Source organism: Anguilla anguilla, chromosome 6, assembly GCF_013347855.1.
Source record: "Anguilla anguilla isolate fAngAng1 chromosome 6, fAngAng1.pri, whole genome shotgun sequence".
NCBI classification, from domain to species: Eukaryota; Metazoa; Chordata; class Actinopteri; order Anguilliformes; family Anguillidae; genus Anguilla; species Anguilla anguilla.
Genome location: NC_049206.1, coordinates 53,770,596 through 53,785,425, shown reverse-complemented (window position 1 = coordinate 53,785,425; position 14,830 = coordinate 53,770,596). Strand labels below are relative to the sequence as shown.

At 40.8% G+C, this 14,830-nt stretch overlaps 3 protein-coding genes across 5 annotated transcripts; 2 read left to right on the top strand and 1 right to left on the bottom strand.

Annotated features, from left to right (window-relative positions):
- Positions 1 to 281: 281 nt before the first annotated feature.
- On the bottom strand, positions 282 to 8,214 carry tatdn3 (TatD DNase domain containing 3). 3 transcript variants are annotated; one of them, XM_035424298.1, is made up of 10 exons: positions 7,879 to 8,214; positions 6,299 to 6,331; positions 5,964 to 6,037; positions 5,362 to 5,446; positions 5,176 to 5,238; positions 3,890 to 4,002; positions 3,578 to 3,633; positions 3,382 to 3,494; positions 615 to 695; positions 282 to 506 (listed from the first exon to the last, which is right to left on the bottom strand). In XM_035424298.1, exons 1-10 carry the CDS (start codon positions 7,933 to 7,935, stop codon positions 363 to 365), a joined length of 819 nt encoding a protein of 272 aa, XP_035280189.1. In that variant the 5' UTR covers positions 7,936 to 8,214; the 3' UTR covers positions 282 to 362. The 3 variants fall into 3 exon arrangements, with proteins under 3 accessions (XP_035280189.1, XP_035280190.1, XP_035280192.1); XM_035424299.1 differs by having other exon boundaries at positions 3,890 to 3,999; positions 7,879 to 8,213; XM_035424301.1 differs by lacking the exon at positions 7,879 to 8,214 and adding an exon at positions 6,670 to 7,872.
- LOC118230880 (myosin regulatory light chain 2, skeletal muscle isoform-like) lies at positions 6,689 to 7,206 on the top strand. Its single transcript, XM_035424303.1, has one exon. It carries the CDS (start codon positions 6,712 to 6,714, stop codon positions 7,204 to 7,206), a length of 495 nt encoding a protein of 164 aa, XP_035280194.1. The 5' UTR covers positions 6,689 to 6,711.
- A 50-nt stretch (positions 8,215 to 8,264) lies between the features above and the next one.
- Positions 8,265 to 14,621, top strand: nsl1 (NSL1 component of MIS12 kinetochore complex). The gene is made up of 6 exons (XM_035424302.1): positions 8,265 to 8,494; positions 8,858 to 8,936; positions 9,575 to 9,705; positions 12,003 to 12,057; positions 13,451 to 13,518; positions 13,924 to 14,621. The coding sequence occupies exons 1-6, from the start codon at positions 8,312 to 8,314 to the stop codon at positions 14,173 to 14,175; spliced, it is 768 nt and encodes a 255-aa protein (XP_035280193.1). The 5' UTR covers positions 8,265 to 8,311; the 3' UTR covers positions 14,176 to 14,621.
- The last annotated feature ends 209 nt before the right edge of the window (positions 14,622 to 14,830 follow it).

Sequence of the window (14,830 nt, the reverse complement as noted above, 5' to 3'; positions counted from 1 at the left end):
CCTCGTGCACGATTCAACAATTAATATGGCTTGCACAATTAATATGGTTTTTATTCTGTTCATTCTTGCAGACTGGACACACTTAGTGTGAAGATCACATCAGAACTTCTGCCATCAACCTTCACACCATTGGCTAGCCACTTTGTTAATCGGATAGCTAATAAAATACTAAATGCTTGCAACAATTATAATTTCCTAGTCGTGTGGACTGTTTCGTCGGTGGGTTCCCCTCCATCTTGCACTTATTTCAGGGCATATAATTATTAAAGTAACAAAAATGATGACATATACAAAGGCATTTTATTAGAAATACCATTAATCTAAACAGATTCATACAGCTTCAATTCTAGCATTTTGGACAATTATTTCGGTGTGCTCGTCTTAATTCCTGGGAATAATTTGAGCGCATTCTGTGTCGTGGTCTCGACGACTCTCTCCGGTGGGATTCCTTTCACTTGTGCTATATACTCCGACGACAGAGAGATATTTTTGGGTTCATTTCTCACCTAAAAGAGATATCGATGTCAGAGGAAACAATTTAAGAAAATAAGTAGTATAATAACAGTAGTAATCATATTATTAAGATTCTTATGATCACCCGCACTGGGACCTACATGTTTGTCTGGTCCCAAAGCAGGGGAGTCTGTCTCGAGGCAGATATGCTCCAGTGGGATCTGTTTAATCAGCCGGACTCTCTGTAAAATAAAGTAAATAAAAATAAAATAAATAAATACAATTCACAACTCTTACCAAAGGGAATCAACAACCACAGAGCAAAATCACCAACAACCTTAATTGTGAGGCGGCTTTGACACAATATATCTACATATACGTTTACAAAACATACGTGCCATGACTTGTCGTATATGCATATCAAAAGGACTGTTTGTTATTGTAATACGTAAAAGCGATGCCTCCAGCAGTGGTAAGTCGCTGCTCTAGAACATGGCCTAATGATTAACATTCCAAGTACTGCTTTTTAAACAATATCTCCCCCCCCCCCCCCCCCCCCCTTCCCACTGCCTCTGGGCTGATTACAAAGTGATAATTAGCCAGATCGCAAAGCCAGAGCAATTACTGAGGAGTTAATGGATGACTCCAGAATGCAGCTTCTACCGCAACAGGTAGGCTCCTAAGAAGTCCTAAGCTTGTAGAACTGCTCCCTGATATGAACACAACTAACCATATTGCCTTACTGTCTGTGCAACTAAGAGGTGGTTTATTTCTCTTTCTAAGACAGTTTTGTTTGTGTTCTGAAAGTGTCACATCAAAATTATAATACTGATTATATGAATCAATTATTATTCATTGTATTTTTATTAATTATATGAATATTACTAATTGCTCCTATGTTACAATGCTAGGCTGGATTTAATTGGACAATAAGCCACTGTATTTTTCCCACAATGTACAGTAGTATTCTAGTCCACATAGTTTGTTTCTCTAAAAGCACTTTTGTTAGTATTTTGGTTATTGTTAGATACTAGGGGGGCTAGCTGTCATACAAAAATATAGAAACCATATATTGTTTTGTACGTTAACCCAGTACAATCACGAGGACAACCTTAGTGCTTGTACACGTGGGAAGGCAGTCAACAGGATGGTGTAGAATTTTCAATTCATTTATGACACACCTTATCTGGAGTTATACAATTACAATATTGTACTCCCCCAATCTTCCTCCCACTGGAATGTTAAGTGATGTCAGGATACTTAATGAGTACTCCAATTGGCATAACCTCCCATACAATTGGCTTTATTTGAAGAGTTTAGAGAGATACAGGATTATTCAGGGAAATGAGATAAGCTAAAGCTATTTGAATTTTTTAACTAATAAAAGAAAACTCAAACTCAATTCCGGTTTCAAATAGTGTGGCAGGGACTCAAGGCTGTACCAATGTAACAGTGTATCATTCTGCCTGCCAGGACCCATCAGAAATCAAAGAAATGACAAAAAAGAAATGGAAAGAAAAGGGTGGATTTAAATAAGCAAAACACCAAATGGAAATGAGCTTTGGCTGGATTCAGGGCCGCAGATGGGGGGGAGGGATGCTTGGATGATGTAACTTTTTAATTTGTTACAAGATATACTTGGGGGGGGGGGGGGGGGGGGGGGGATTGGGGTTGGTGGCCCCTGGTATATTTTGTCCCAGGCCTGAGAATCCATAATTGCGGCCCTGGCTGGATCACTACGCACAAAAATACTCACCGTAAATAATTATTTTAAAATCTGACTTAGATTCATTTCACCTTCCTAATATGAAAAAGGTATGCTGTTTCTGTCAACTGTACAAAGTATATACTAAGCATAATTCTGAGCAGAGCTGACAGATGACTGAAATAGCCTTAATGAGGTAGGCTGGAAATTCACTGAAAAGTACTCTCATATTCAAGGTATAGCAGAAGATGTTGGTGCTGCTTTGGTGGGTTACTGAATCTGATTGAACAAAGTGTGATGTTATCATTGGAGTGATGTACTTCCTTCATGTTTTCTGAAGCAGAATACAGTTAAAATGAGTGACATCGAAACCTCTGGACTGTTTGTATTTTGGGGATATGTGGGAATCTGTTCCATTTACGTGGATGCACTGAAGCCTGCGATATATTTTGCCATCCTTGCAACACAAGCCATTTGTTTTTGTTTAACGCTTAATATTTTGTCATAGTTAATGCTACGATTCAGCCAGAATGTTTTCACTCAGTACATTGATATATGCACATTGGACAGCCACTGTATTTGGCCACGCAACTGGAAAACGTGCACATGTATGTACACATGAGCTGAACCGATACCGTAAATGTGTAATGTACATGTTCAAAGATCAAGGTAAGGCATTTTTACAACATGTTACTACTGCATGCACTGTGTTAACAGGGATGGGCTGATAGGACACAGGTGTGAGTAAGGCTGTGAGGAAGCTTGGTGGTACTGTAAATAACCTGACTTTTCATCCAGAAGGAAGTGGATTTGAATACCTGAATATAACAATGAGTTTGTAACCTTGAAAAAGATACATAAACTGGATTGCTTACCCAGCTTTCTAAATGGAGGACCTGTGTCATTTTAAGTGTGAAACTACATGAGTAATAATAACAAAGATGCTAATAATAATAATGCTAAGACTGGAAAGCTGGCGGTACGGTGTAGTGGTAAGTAACCTCACTTTTCAACCAGAAGAACGTGGGTTTGAATCCCTGGATATACAATGAGGTTATACCTTTGAGTAAGATACAGTACATAAACATGGATTGCTTACCCAGCTTTATAAATGGAGGACCTGTGTAATTTTAAGCGTGAAACCACGCTGGATAACAGTAATAATAACAATAATAATAACAATAATAATAATAATAACAATAATAATAATACTGTGTCCTAACCTGCTCATTTCTGCAGACAGCTGGGGGGAAAGAGAAGTAATACCCCATCTGAACCCCCTCCAGGGCAACTGACGGCCTCCCTGCGAAGTTGTGCAGCAGTGCACGGGTAATACCTGCAAACACATCCACGGCGCCGTATGAGCCACCGCGAGCACGCCAACAGCGTAACGGCACGCTAATGGTCTGAGCTACGTACCCTGCTCTTTGAGGATGCCTATGGTGACCTTCGCAGCAGATCGAGAATGGACGTTCCTGTGAAGAGGAGGAAATGGCTCTCACGTCAGTCACGTCAGACCACAGTTTTGCTCACACTCATTGTATCAAATGCCAGCTTTTGCTGTCACAGTTTAAAACAAAAACCAACGTTGCGTATGCCGTGATATAATGGCTTCCACCTATGTCGAGGCCAGTCAAATGTACACATTTTATGGCACGGCAAAAAAAAAAAAAACAAGCCGAATTCACGCAGGATGGCGCGAGCATACCAGCACGCATCCGCTTGACTCACACAGGCAGGTCGAGCTCTTTGGATATCTGCAGCTGCTTTCTGAACACCGCCTGCTGCTCCTCACGTTGCTGGGCGTGGGGGGCGTACCACGGCGTGAAGTCCAGACCGATCTGCTGGCAGGGAGATACCAACTCAGAGAACACACTCGCACCCAGAGGAGGAGGGCATCACGCAGAACCACCGCGCCAGAAGCCTGATTGCCCGTCCTCGGTTAGCTTAGCAGCCGCAGCACAGAACATTTTATGATCACTGCCAAACACATTGTTTGAATTGAAGATGAAAAATAGACCTGGGAAAAAGGTAAACTTTGCTGTCCGCTGGTCAGACAGCAGGTGGTTGAAGGGAAAAGGTTTCACAGGCCTGCTGGTCAGCCCTAATTAAAAACACACCCCAGGAATGTCAAACTGGAACAAACCGGTCGCAGTGGGCTTACCGCGCGGCATTGTAAAAGGAACCATCGGCGTCGAAAAAAATGTTGACATTGTTCAGCCTTCTCCTATATAACAACCGGCTTTGTGCGCCTTTTTTTAAACTGGGGGCGAAATAATACCTCTGACAGATTTGCATTCCTTCCAAAGCTCATAAAGTCTAGAACGCTCAAAGGGAATTAGCCAGCAGGATGGAAAGGTCGGGGGTTTAAGAAGTTATTCCGTTACCGTTCAATCAGTCCCTGTGGCTTGGCCGTGTTTCAGACAACTTTGTGAGTCTAATCCATGGGCTTACAGGAGTCACAGCATTTTAAAAGTTCTGCACACAGTGCTACCAGCATGTACTTGGCTATGCTGTCAGGGGGTAAGGAGCAGAACTGGAAATCACATGACATGCGAGAGGAAAATATGACCGTTTAACTTAAATTTTAATGAAACGAACAGTTCATATTCTTGGGGTTTAAAAAAGATATATCATTTTTGGTGCATGCTTTTGATTGGCCCAGACAGTGTCTGTGTGCAATGAAGGATATTTAAATATTCACTGAAGTTTCTGATGACCTGCTGGCCTTACAATGGCAGGTATAGGGCATTCACGGTCCAAAGCAGGGCTGCCCAACCCTGTTCCTAGAGATCCATCACCCTGCAGTTTTTCATTCCAACCCTAATTTGGCACACCTTATTCTACGAATTACCAGCAAAACGAGATCTCTAGCCGATGAACAAGGTATGCTTTGTTAGGGTTCGAGTGGAAACCTACAGGACGGTAGAGTTGGGCAGCTCTGGTCTAAAGCAAAAAAAAATATTAAGTAAGTAGCTTGTGCAGAGACAGTTTCCAGAGGTCCTCATGGTACATACCTCACCAATTGCCACAATGTCTTCCCTGTACTTCTGAAACAGGGGAAGGGCGGGCTCCAAGTCCTTATAAAACACAACGTGGTTACTGAAGCTTTTTTAAACAATATTATTAAATATGATAAGTCACATGATAATTGTAAAGTCAGTAGGTGTTGCTCGGTCATACGATTATAATGAAATTACAACCTGTACTGTCACGCTGCACAGATCCTGGGACCCAGGGCCTTGAACAGGGTGAATTCCCAGGCATGGTGCCACCAGACCAGGGTAGCTGGAACAGCCAGATACGCTCAATTAAATACAATGATGGTATTTTAACTGTGTCACCTTGTGCCTTGAAAATTAGATGCCATATTCGTTAAACAGTAAAATACTGGCAAGCTTAACAAGGCATTGTAAAGCCAGTGTTTATATTTGGATACAGAGAACAGAACAGGTGACTGAAGTGACAGGTGCAGATTGGAGGCTGCCTGATGTCCTCTTTTATGAAGAGAGACAGAAGGAGGTGACAAGGATTCCAAAGTAAACTTTACATAACCAAATGGGAACTAAATCTAAAAACAGCTCAAATGGATATGGACCACAGAGTTTTAAATATGAGCAAGATTTATTGTAAAATTTACAAAAACATCTTTGTATGTGAAATTAGAAATTGAAGAAATGACAATATATTATCATTTAAAAATCAGGTCATGCATGACAACTGAGTGTAACAAGATAAGTATCATTGGATGATTGAAATGGAAACTTATCTACCCAGTTGTGTAGTACCCAACACAGTGGCTTACATTTTAGATAGCTGTATAACTCTTTCAAACTCACTGGCCTTTTCTGTCACTGAAACCAGAGTCTTGACTCCAGCCTGAAAATGAAAAATAATTTTACAACATTTTAGTTCTTATTTAGCAAATAGCCTTCATAAGTAACTGCAATGATACAAAAATAGATCTTCTCTTGCAATAAAGGAAAAAATTACAGATGGAAATGTACAGTACATAATATTCAGCATACAGTAAGAAATATTCTATCTGTATAAAAATGAGCAAATGGATTCATGGCATATGTCAAAGCTTAACAGTCTGTAGTCTTAATCATGTATTCTGAACTATGATAGACAACAAACCTGTTTGGCTCTCTGTATCACATCATCTAAGTCCTGCAGACCACAAAAGAAAAATGTGATTACAAAAGATTTGCCAGCAGGCAACCATGTAGTGTCATAAACCGAGGACAAGCCTACAGCTGGTCTGTCACTCTTATGCACCAGGGGAGAACAGCTGAGTGCATGTCAATGTAGCAATGCCACCATATTTGTCCCGGCAATCAATGGCAACTGGTCTATTTCAGAGGCCATGCCCATGGACACTCCCACCATTAGTGTCTGTCCCGACAGCATGACAAATGTGACCGAATCCCAAACTTTCGGTCTCGCATGTTAATGAGCTGCAAGATATTTAACCCGTTGATGAAGGAGGAAGCAGGCACAAGAGAAACCTTTAAGCTGAGAAGAAACGGCATCCCTTCAGCACATCAGCCATGGCCCCGAAGAGACGTTCAGCAGCGGTCGCCAGCAACCTCACCACCATCTTTGACCAGAGCAAGATCCAGGAGATGAAGGAGGCCTTCACCGTCATTGACCAGAACCGCGACGGCGTGATCACCAAGGAGGACCTGATGGACACCTACGCCGCCATGGGCTGCCTCAACGTGCCCAAGGAGGAGCTGGACGCCATGATAAAGGAGGCCAAGGGGCCGATCAACTTCACCACCTTCCTCACCATGTTCGGGGAGAGGCTGAAGGGCTCAGACCCGGAGGACACAATCACTGCTGCCTTCAGGGTCCTGGACCCCGAGGGCATGGGCACCCTCAAAAAGGAGTACCTGGAGGAGATGCTGATGACTCAGTGCAACCGCTTTACTGAAGAGGAGATCAAAAACATGTGGTCCGCCTTTCCGCCCGACCTGGCAGGGAATATTGACTACAAGAGCATCAGCTACACCATCACCCACGGGGAGGATAAGGAAGAGTAACAGCTTCCCGCTGGTCACCTGTTAAAATTAAAAAATGGACTTCCTTCCTCCTGAGTGCGAATGACTCGGTTCATGAATTTTTGCGTTGTTGATATCTCCAAGGCTTCTCTCTCTGTCTTTTTAAGTATAATGCTTTTGAGTACAAACATTAAGACTTTTTTTCCCAAATGAAATGTATAAAATAATGATTTGAAATAAACTGTATTTCGCTTACAAGAATGTTTCTCATATTTGGTGGACAACATGAGGGATGCTGAGATCATTACGGCAAAAACAATAAAATGAGAAGCGGGGGTTCGCAACGTAAAGGAGATTCATAAGGTCTAATTCAGTTAGATCAGGCACCCAAGACCACAACACCATAGATAGGGTCGTGGTGAAAATGATAACATGGCAGATTTCTTTTATTCACAAAGCAATTAATAAAAATGTTCGTGACAAACTAATAGACTGTTCTAAATGTCAAAACTAGATAACCTAATACTTTTCCAGGTTATCAAGGCAGCTATAAATACATATATTCACTACCGTAGCTGGCTATTGTCGTTACTTTGCAAGGTTAGCTAACGTTATTGTTTTTAAGTCCAAACTGATTTTAAGCCTACCTGTCCAACTCATCAGCTAGTATAAGGATCTGTTTGGGCTATAAAACATAAACTTCGAGTTAGTTACCTCGTCAAACTCTTGAGCAGAAATATGACAATGACAATCCACAAACCCTTCGTCCATTGAATTACATTTGACGAATTGAGAACTTATTTGAGAACTGTAGTTTTTACACCACTTGCAACGTAGGGCGCTCTAGTGTGACGTCCGTGTTCCATTTGGTGCATGTATAAAATGTAATTTAAAAAAAATGCTTGGATAAAATATAATTTAAAAAGTGCATGTATCATTATATTTAAAAAATCCAAATTAGGATATCAGTTTTGTGTACACTGTAACTACGTGTGCCAGAATTGCAATTATTTACTGTAGCAATGGAAATTATGTACTTTCCTCCCTAAACGGAACGTTATGATTATGGTTATGTTTCCCTCCGTGGGGTAGAACCAGCAACCACCATTGTTTTCTTTTTCCGTTTCCAAGTTGAAATTTAAAGTAAATGGCGCAAAATTTGGGAGTTGCAGAAATGGAAACAGAGAAAGACTATAGGGTGAAGTTGAAGTCTAAAAAAGTTGTTACAGATCAATTGGGAAAATATCGAGAACTCATTAAGAAACTATTAGATGGCCAGTCTACGATTACTGAAGAAGTCAAGCAGCAAATTCTGGAGGAATTACTGAGGGTGAGTGATGTTATATGCTTTCCTAGCTAGCTAAATTAAAATAACTTTTCATATTATAATTGGCCGTATGTGGGAATTTAGCGAGGTACCTTTCTGAGTCATTTCTAGCTAACCTTTATTATTGGGTTGATATTTGTTGGATTGCCTGCCAGTCTACGCTGACTATCTCAAAAACGATATAACGTTAGCAAGGCTGTTCGCTAGGCACCAATGCAAGCTTTTAAGTGACCTGCAGCTGGCTCAATAGCCTTCACAATCTGAGTGTAATCCTCTGATTTACACTTCAGTTCTACCCGGTCTGACAGAGGGTCTGAAAACGTTAGTTATGTCTCATAAGACTTCATGTTTTTGTTGTTTTCACAGGACTTTGACAGAGGTGTACAAGAAAACATTTTGATCAATGGGAAAGCTTGGGAAGATGCACCTAATGAGGGTGATGATGGTATGATTAACTACAAAAACAAAAAAAGTGTGCTAGACAAGGACCTGGGCAATGTACAAAGTGCAGAATGTAGTTTTCAGCCAGAGTAATTACTCATTTTAAAGTTTATTCATCCTTTGACCCATGATTTAAATTTCTGTTTTTTACTTCCTATTTTGTAAGACATCTTAGTTCAGATGTGAAAGAAACATATCTTGGTTCTATCTAAGGCAGGGTAGGACTACAAAGCAAAGATTGTTCTGTGAGGAAGCAGGTAGGCCTACTTGATGTTAGTGTACCAGGTGAGTGTCTTCCTAATTGTTAATGAAGCAGTTGGACTAAAATGTACCCCTCGAGGTTTAAAAGTTGCCAGAAGTAGTTTTTTAGCGTTAAACAAATGTTACGAACCTTGACTTGACAAAAAATATCAATTTTACATGAATGTAAAATGTAAAAATAATACAAAGTTATTATTATTATTATTATTATTATTATTTTGTTGTTGTAGGCTATTTGTGATGGATAATTCACTGGTTCTTGAAAATAGAACATTTGCTGTTTTGTGCCTGATATTTAACATATTTTCACAACATTATATCAAAATCTAACAAATAATGTAGGCTGCTGATAATGTTTTTTTTTTCTTTTCTTTTTCCCAGAGGAAGATTGTAAAGCTTTAGATGATTTGTTGGATGAGAACATTTTGGAAACTACCATGAAACGCAGCAGCTACCCAAAAAAGATCCTACCCTATGTTGTTCGGTCTTTGAAAGCAGAGCGAGAGCTAATGGTATGATATTAATTCTCTAGTTGTTTTTAATTACTGTTATTATTAATAATATTATTATTTAATCATACAGTGCCCTTCAGAGTTATTGGCACCCTCAATTAATATGAGCAACAAAAAAAAACGCTGGATAACATTCACTTTATTGTTTTTCAAATGTTTTCTATGCTTCGCAATATGAGAAAATGACATAGTTTTATTGTGATACAATTGTTCTGAGGAAAAAAACCCATCTTTAACACAAAATCATTTTTATTCTGAAAAAGCTGTGTGTTGTAATTATTGGCACCACTACATTTAGTACTTTCTGCTCCCTCCCTTTGCCATGATAGCAGCACTGAGTCTTCTCTTATAATGGTTGATGATGTGGGAGAATGCGTACGAAGCAATCGGAGGCCATTTCTCCATACGGCATCTCTTCTTCAGAGTCTCACAGTCCTTGGTCCTTGCTTTGTAGACTCCCCACTTCTGCTCACCCCACAGGTTTTCAGTTGTTTTTAGGTCAGGGGACTGGTATGGCCATTTTTGTTTGAATTTGGAGCTATGCTTTGGATCATTGTCCTGCTGGAAGATCCAAACGCGCCCCATTTTTAGCCTCTTGGCTGAGGCAGCCGGATTTTGATCTAAAATCTCCAGGTATCTGATGGAGCCTATGATGCTATGCATTCTAACACTGTTCCCGGGGCCTTTGGAAGTAAAACAGCCCCACAATATCACAGATCCTCCATCATACATCACAGTGGAGTTGAGGTTCTTCTCCACATGACCATGCCTCTTTTTATGCCAAACCCACGTCCGGCGTTTGGATAATTGATTATGTACATAATTTATCACGTCATTGTGCATCTTATAAATAGGACGCAATGTGGACAGCTTATCACGCCCCGATGAATGCTGATATGCCAAAATGTGTAGGCGTGGAACTTGTTTGAGCACGATATGCCAATCTAATACAGTCTTTAAAACTTTTCTTCTTCCTCCGATGAGAGTGCCTTGAACTTCATTGAGGTTTTACACTTTTTGCACTGCGACACCATTATTTGTTTTCCAGCTCTGGTGTTTGTTGCCAAAACGATCTATTCTCACCTAACCGGAACACCCAGTTCCAAAGTTTCATTGACAGTTTGCAAAGTGCTTACGTTTGTGCTTTGATGACAGCAGAGGCTTCCTTCTGGTAAGCCTGCCAAATAGCTTGTGGTGAAGTGGAATATTATCAAGGAAATCCAGAATAATGTTGATTAATGACTAGTTCAGCATTATATTTGATTAAATTAAGTATTAGTGAAATAAATTACTAGTTTATTAATGATTAAGCTGAAATCTATTACACATTTTATTTACTCTGTTTAGTTTTAATACAACTTTTATGATAACCTTTTATGATTGATGATTTCATGGCAATTTATGTCTTCCTGTCTAATGACAGCTTGATAGTTTGATTAAACTCATTTTTGTCTTGCCATAAACTCTGAGTGTTCCTCTGGATCAGTTTGCACCACTTATTGGAATGGAAGTGGTGTTTAACTGTAGTTCTGGAGACTTGGTGACCTCAGGATGCAACCAACTTCTGCGATTCTCCAACTGTGAGCCTTGGAGATGCTTCTGCTTCTCGAACCATCCTCCCTCCTCACTCTCTGTGGGGGTAAAATACAATGAAGGCTGGTTTTCCACAGCTCCAGTTGTTTGAAACTTTTTAATTATTACACTATTAGGGGAGATGGGTGTTTTCAGACTTTAAGTTCATATATAGGCATTGCCTGATTTGTGAAGGTCAGTGGCCTTTTGTCTGATTCTATTTGTGTATTCTCTGATCTCACTGCCTGGTGATGGATGACTAAGGGAGTTTGGCCTGTGTGTCACCTTCAGTGTTCCTAAAGACTCGGGTGTGCTTTAAAAATGTTAAATATGAATGGAAATATATGTCAAGTACATTTTGTTCCTAAAAATTTCTAGGGCTGCCGATAGTGGACATGTGTTTTTGAGAAAAATGTTTTTTTTTTTTTTTTTAATGTTTTTTTCTTTGAATAATTTTTCCCAAATTAAAGGTTAGATTTCTCTCTTATTTTGAATATAAGATCAAGCTGATAATTGACAAATACATTTAGATAATTCTGGAGGGCACTGTATATCATAGCACTGTTCAGAGAAGCCACATGGTTATTTTAAAGATGCCCACTAGATGTCTCTGTTGTCTTCACTTAAACTTTAAGTGTGAGGACAGATCTTTTAGAGAAAATTCATTGTGCTTTATATACAAATAATACTTTAAAATGAATGTGAATATCTGACTTTGTATTTAGGGTTTGTATAAGGAAGTTGTGAAGCCCCAAGAGATGAAAAAAGATCCAGTTCAAGGTAAATATGCTTACAGTTTGATATTGTTGAATTATTTAATATCACTGAATTATACTGTTCCAGTCAAATGGTGTTGTTGTGCTTTAGCTGAGGCACATTCCAGCAATAGTTTTTACATGCACAGCACCTCATGACGGTACCTGCCTTGTAACTCGCTGGCTCACTTATGTTTAGCAGGCTGAATATTCTCCACAAGGGGGAGCTACTGGTGCTCAAGCAGCTGAAAATTGGTGGTGTTACCTAAGAGTGGTGCTTCGCATCAATGACGACTGTGTGTCCACATATAAACAGTAGTTCTATACTCCACTTTGGAATTTTCACCCTTATCATTATTAATTGGGAGCCATACATTTTTCTTGAGGTTAACTCAATAGTCAGCTAGTCACCTCAAGGAACTTGGAGACTGTGGTTAGTTGTGTTCGTTGCAAAACTTCAAAATTTCTATGAAATAGTTTGTGGTGTCTTCCACGCCTGTAGGGTGGTGTACAAATGTTGGTTAAGCTCACTGTTCCTCTTTTGATATCTGAAGGCCTTGCTACAGGAGTGTCTGTTCAACATACTGGGTTCGTTTCTCCTTTGTAAAAACGGGTCCCTTTTTTTTAAAGGTTTTCAGTAAGGGATTTAACTTGTGTTTGGGGTACTGGGTGCTGAGGGAGATGCAATAGAAATCTCATGATAACTTTCCATGTCCTAAGAATGTAGACTGGAAATATTTAGAGTAGCCATTTCGCTATCAATCCACCTGACAATAGTAGTCATACCGACAATCTCGCTTGAGAAGACCATTGCTTGATCATGGAACTTATGATTGGAGTCTTGTTCATAATACTGTAAAAATGGCTATTGAGCATCCCCTTGGCATGCAGCTGAACACAGTCTGGAGGTGTTCCTGCGGTCGTCCTTTACGGACAGCATGCACTGCGGTCTTGGAGGTGACTGGAGTTGTGGTCATGTGCCTTGGTTGCGCTTGGTCTCACGCGAATCACAAGGGGATCAGGAGATTGACTGCCAGTTTGTAACCTCGGTCGTGATCCAAAACCACACCCTCACACTGCCAGCGCGGTAACAAGTGACATCCTGTTTACCCCGACACTTCCTGTCTGTGTTAATTTCAGGCAAGCCTTCAGCTGTAAAGGTCAAAACACGTTGCTCAGGTATTCACCTCTGTGTGTGGGGTTTAATTAGTTTTGAGTGCCGGTGTATTTCCCCACTTAGAGTCATGTTTTTCATGGCTACTTATGTGGGTATGCAAAACTGTAAATTCCCACTGGTAGGGTTTCACAATCTCTTAAAATGTCACAACTTTTTATTTCCCTCTCTCTCTTTGTTACATTACAGACTTTGCTTTTATGTAGATCAGCAAGCATATTTCATTGATATATCCTTTCCCCAGAAACCATAATGATGAACTTGTCGGAGGCTGCTCCCAAGATTACCAGACAAGCCAGCTCAGTGATGAAGGTACACTCCCTGTCAAAACCTGCTCGCAAACTTCCCTCACTTCGCCCGCGCAAAAACGCTCTGCTGCATCCCACTGGCCGCTCGTTTTGCTTCCCCTTGCCCTCAACGTCATATTTCAGTTCAGTATTTTCAGAAGCTATTAATACTATGCTTTCAAATAATTGGGTTTGGCGAAGTCTCGGGGGGGTTAGGAATAGGTCGGATTCTTTTAAAATAAAGAAATTAAAATCGAAGGTTTATTTGTGTTTTATTTTCCCTGTGATATCGCGCAATGTCCCTTCGGCATTTCAAATGCGCACTGCTCTCGGTGTAGCCCGTGCCTCCGTGTTTACATGAACCGGAGAAGCGCTGATGAGCGTCGACTTCGCAGCCGAGCGGCACATCTTGTTCTCTTGCGGTTTGCAGTCCCTCCAGGGCTTGCAGCAGAAAGCGGCCGGGGTGTGTCAGGTGCTGAGCATGCAGCCCACCGCCGAGTCGCGGGAGATCCACGCCGAGGTCTTCGGCGCGCCGGGCGGCGAGGCTGCGCCGCTGGTTCCGGGCGGCATCGCCAGGAACGGCCAACCGCTGAAGAGGGCCGTGCTGGAGATGGAGCTGAGCAGCGCCTACGCCCTTCCCGTCAAGAAACCGCCCGCCGCGGCGAACGTTGAGGAGCCCTGAGTGTCCGTTCCAACAGGGGGCTGAAGCCAGCAATCTCTTACTGTTGCACGAGAATGTAGAATGAATGAGGGCATTGGCATCCCATGTTTCCACTTAGCAGGTGTAGATTGTTGAGCAGTCCAAGTACCGAATTCTGGAACTTGTAAATATCGCTATAAATGATGGCCTCAATTCTGCATTCTTGGATGCATTTGGTTTCTCTGTCTCAAGTCGTCAGGGGCGACTTCATTTCAGATTGGCGCCCTTTCCCCCTGCTTGTTTTCAAGGAGGAGGATAAAAAGTTCGCCTAGCTAGTTTTTACGCACATGTGGATCTGAAAAACAATCCGGTGATATGTATTTACTATGAGAAAATGTACATTTGTAATATTCCATGCATGTCAATCCATTACTGCTCATTTGTACTGTCCTGCTAATTCCTGTCTATTAAAAAAATGAAAGGCAGTATCGCTGTAGTTATTTTTTTGTGGATTGAACTTAATGTCCTTTTGAAAGGTTTATATGTTTTTAAATTTTTAATCTGAAAGCAAAGTTAAGGTATGTAACCCTCAATTTACAATTGAGATGACATACTGGCAAATACTGTTTGCCATCACAAGTGGAATACATAAAAATACCCGTCTGCAATGTCTTTCGGATCTTTTCCGAATTTCTGT

Coding starts and splice junctions, on each gene's coding strand:
- LOC118230880 (XM_035424303.1), top strand. CDS start 6,712: ATGGCCCCGAAGAGACGTTCAGCAGCGGTCGCCAGCAACCTCACCACC.
- tatdn3 (XM_035424298.1), bottom strand. CDS start 7,935: ATGGACGAAGGGTTTGTGGATTGTCATTGTCATATTTCTGCTCAAGAG. Junction 4,003..5,175: donor ACATTGTGGCAATTGGTGAG/GTATGTACCATG, acceptor TCTCCCTGCCAG/CAGATCGGTCTGGACTTCAC. Junction 696..3,381: donor CTGTCTGCAGAAATGAGCAG/GTTAGGACACAG, acceptor TTTATTTTACAG/AGAGTCCGGCTGATTAAACA.
- nsl1 (XM_035424302.1), top strand. CDS start 8,312: ATGGCGCAAAATTTGGGAGTTGCAGAAATGGAAACAGAGAAAGACTAT. Junction 8,495..8,857: donor TTCTGGAGGAATTACTGAGG/GTGAGTGATGTT, acceptor TTGTTTTCACAG/GACTTTGACAGAGGTGTACA. Junction 8,937..9,574: donor ACCTAATGAGGGTGATGATG/GTATGATTAACT, acceptor TCTTTTTCCCAG/AGGAAGATTGTAAAGCTTTA.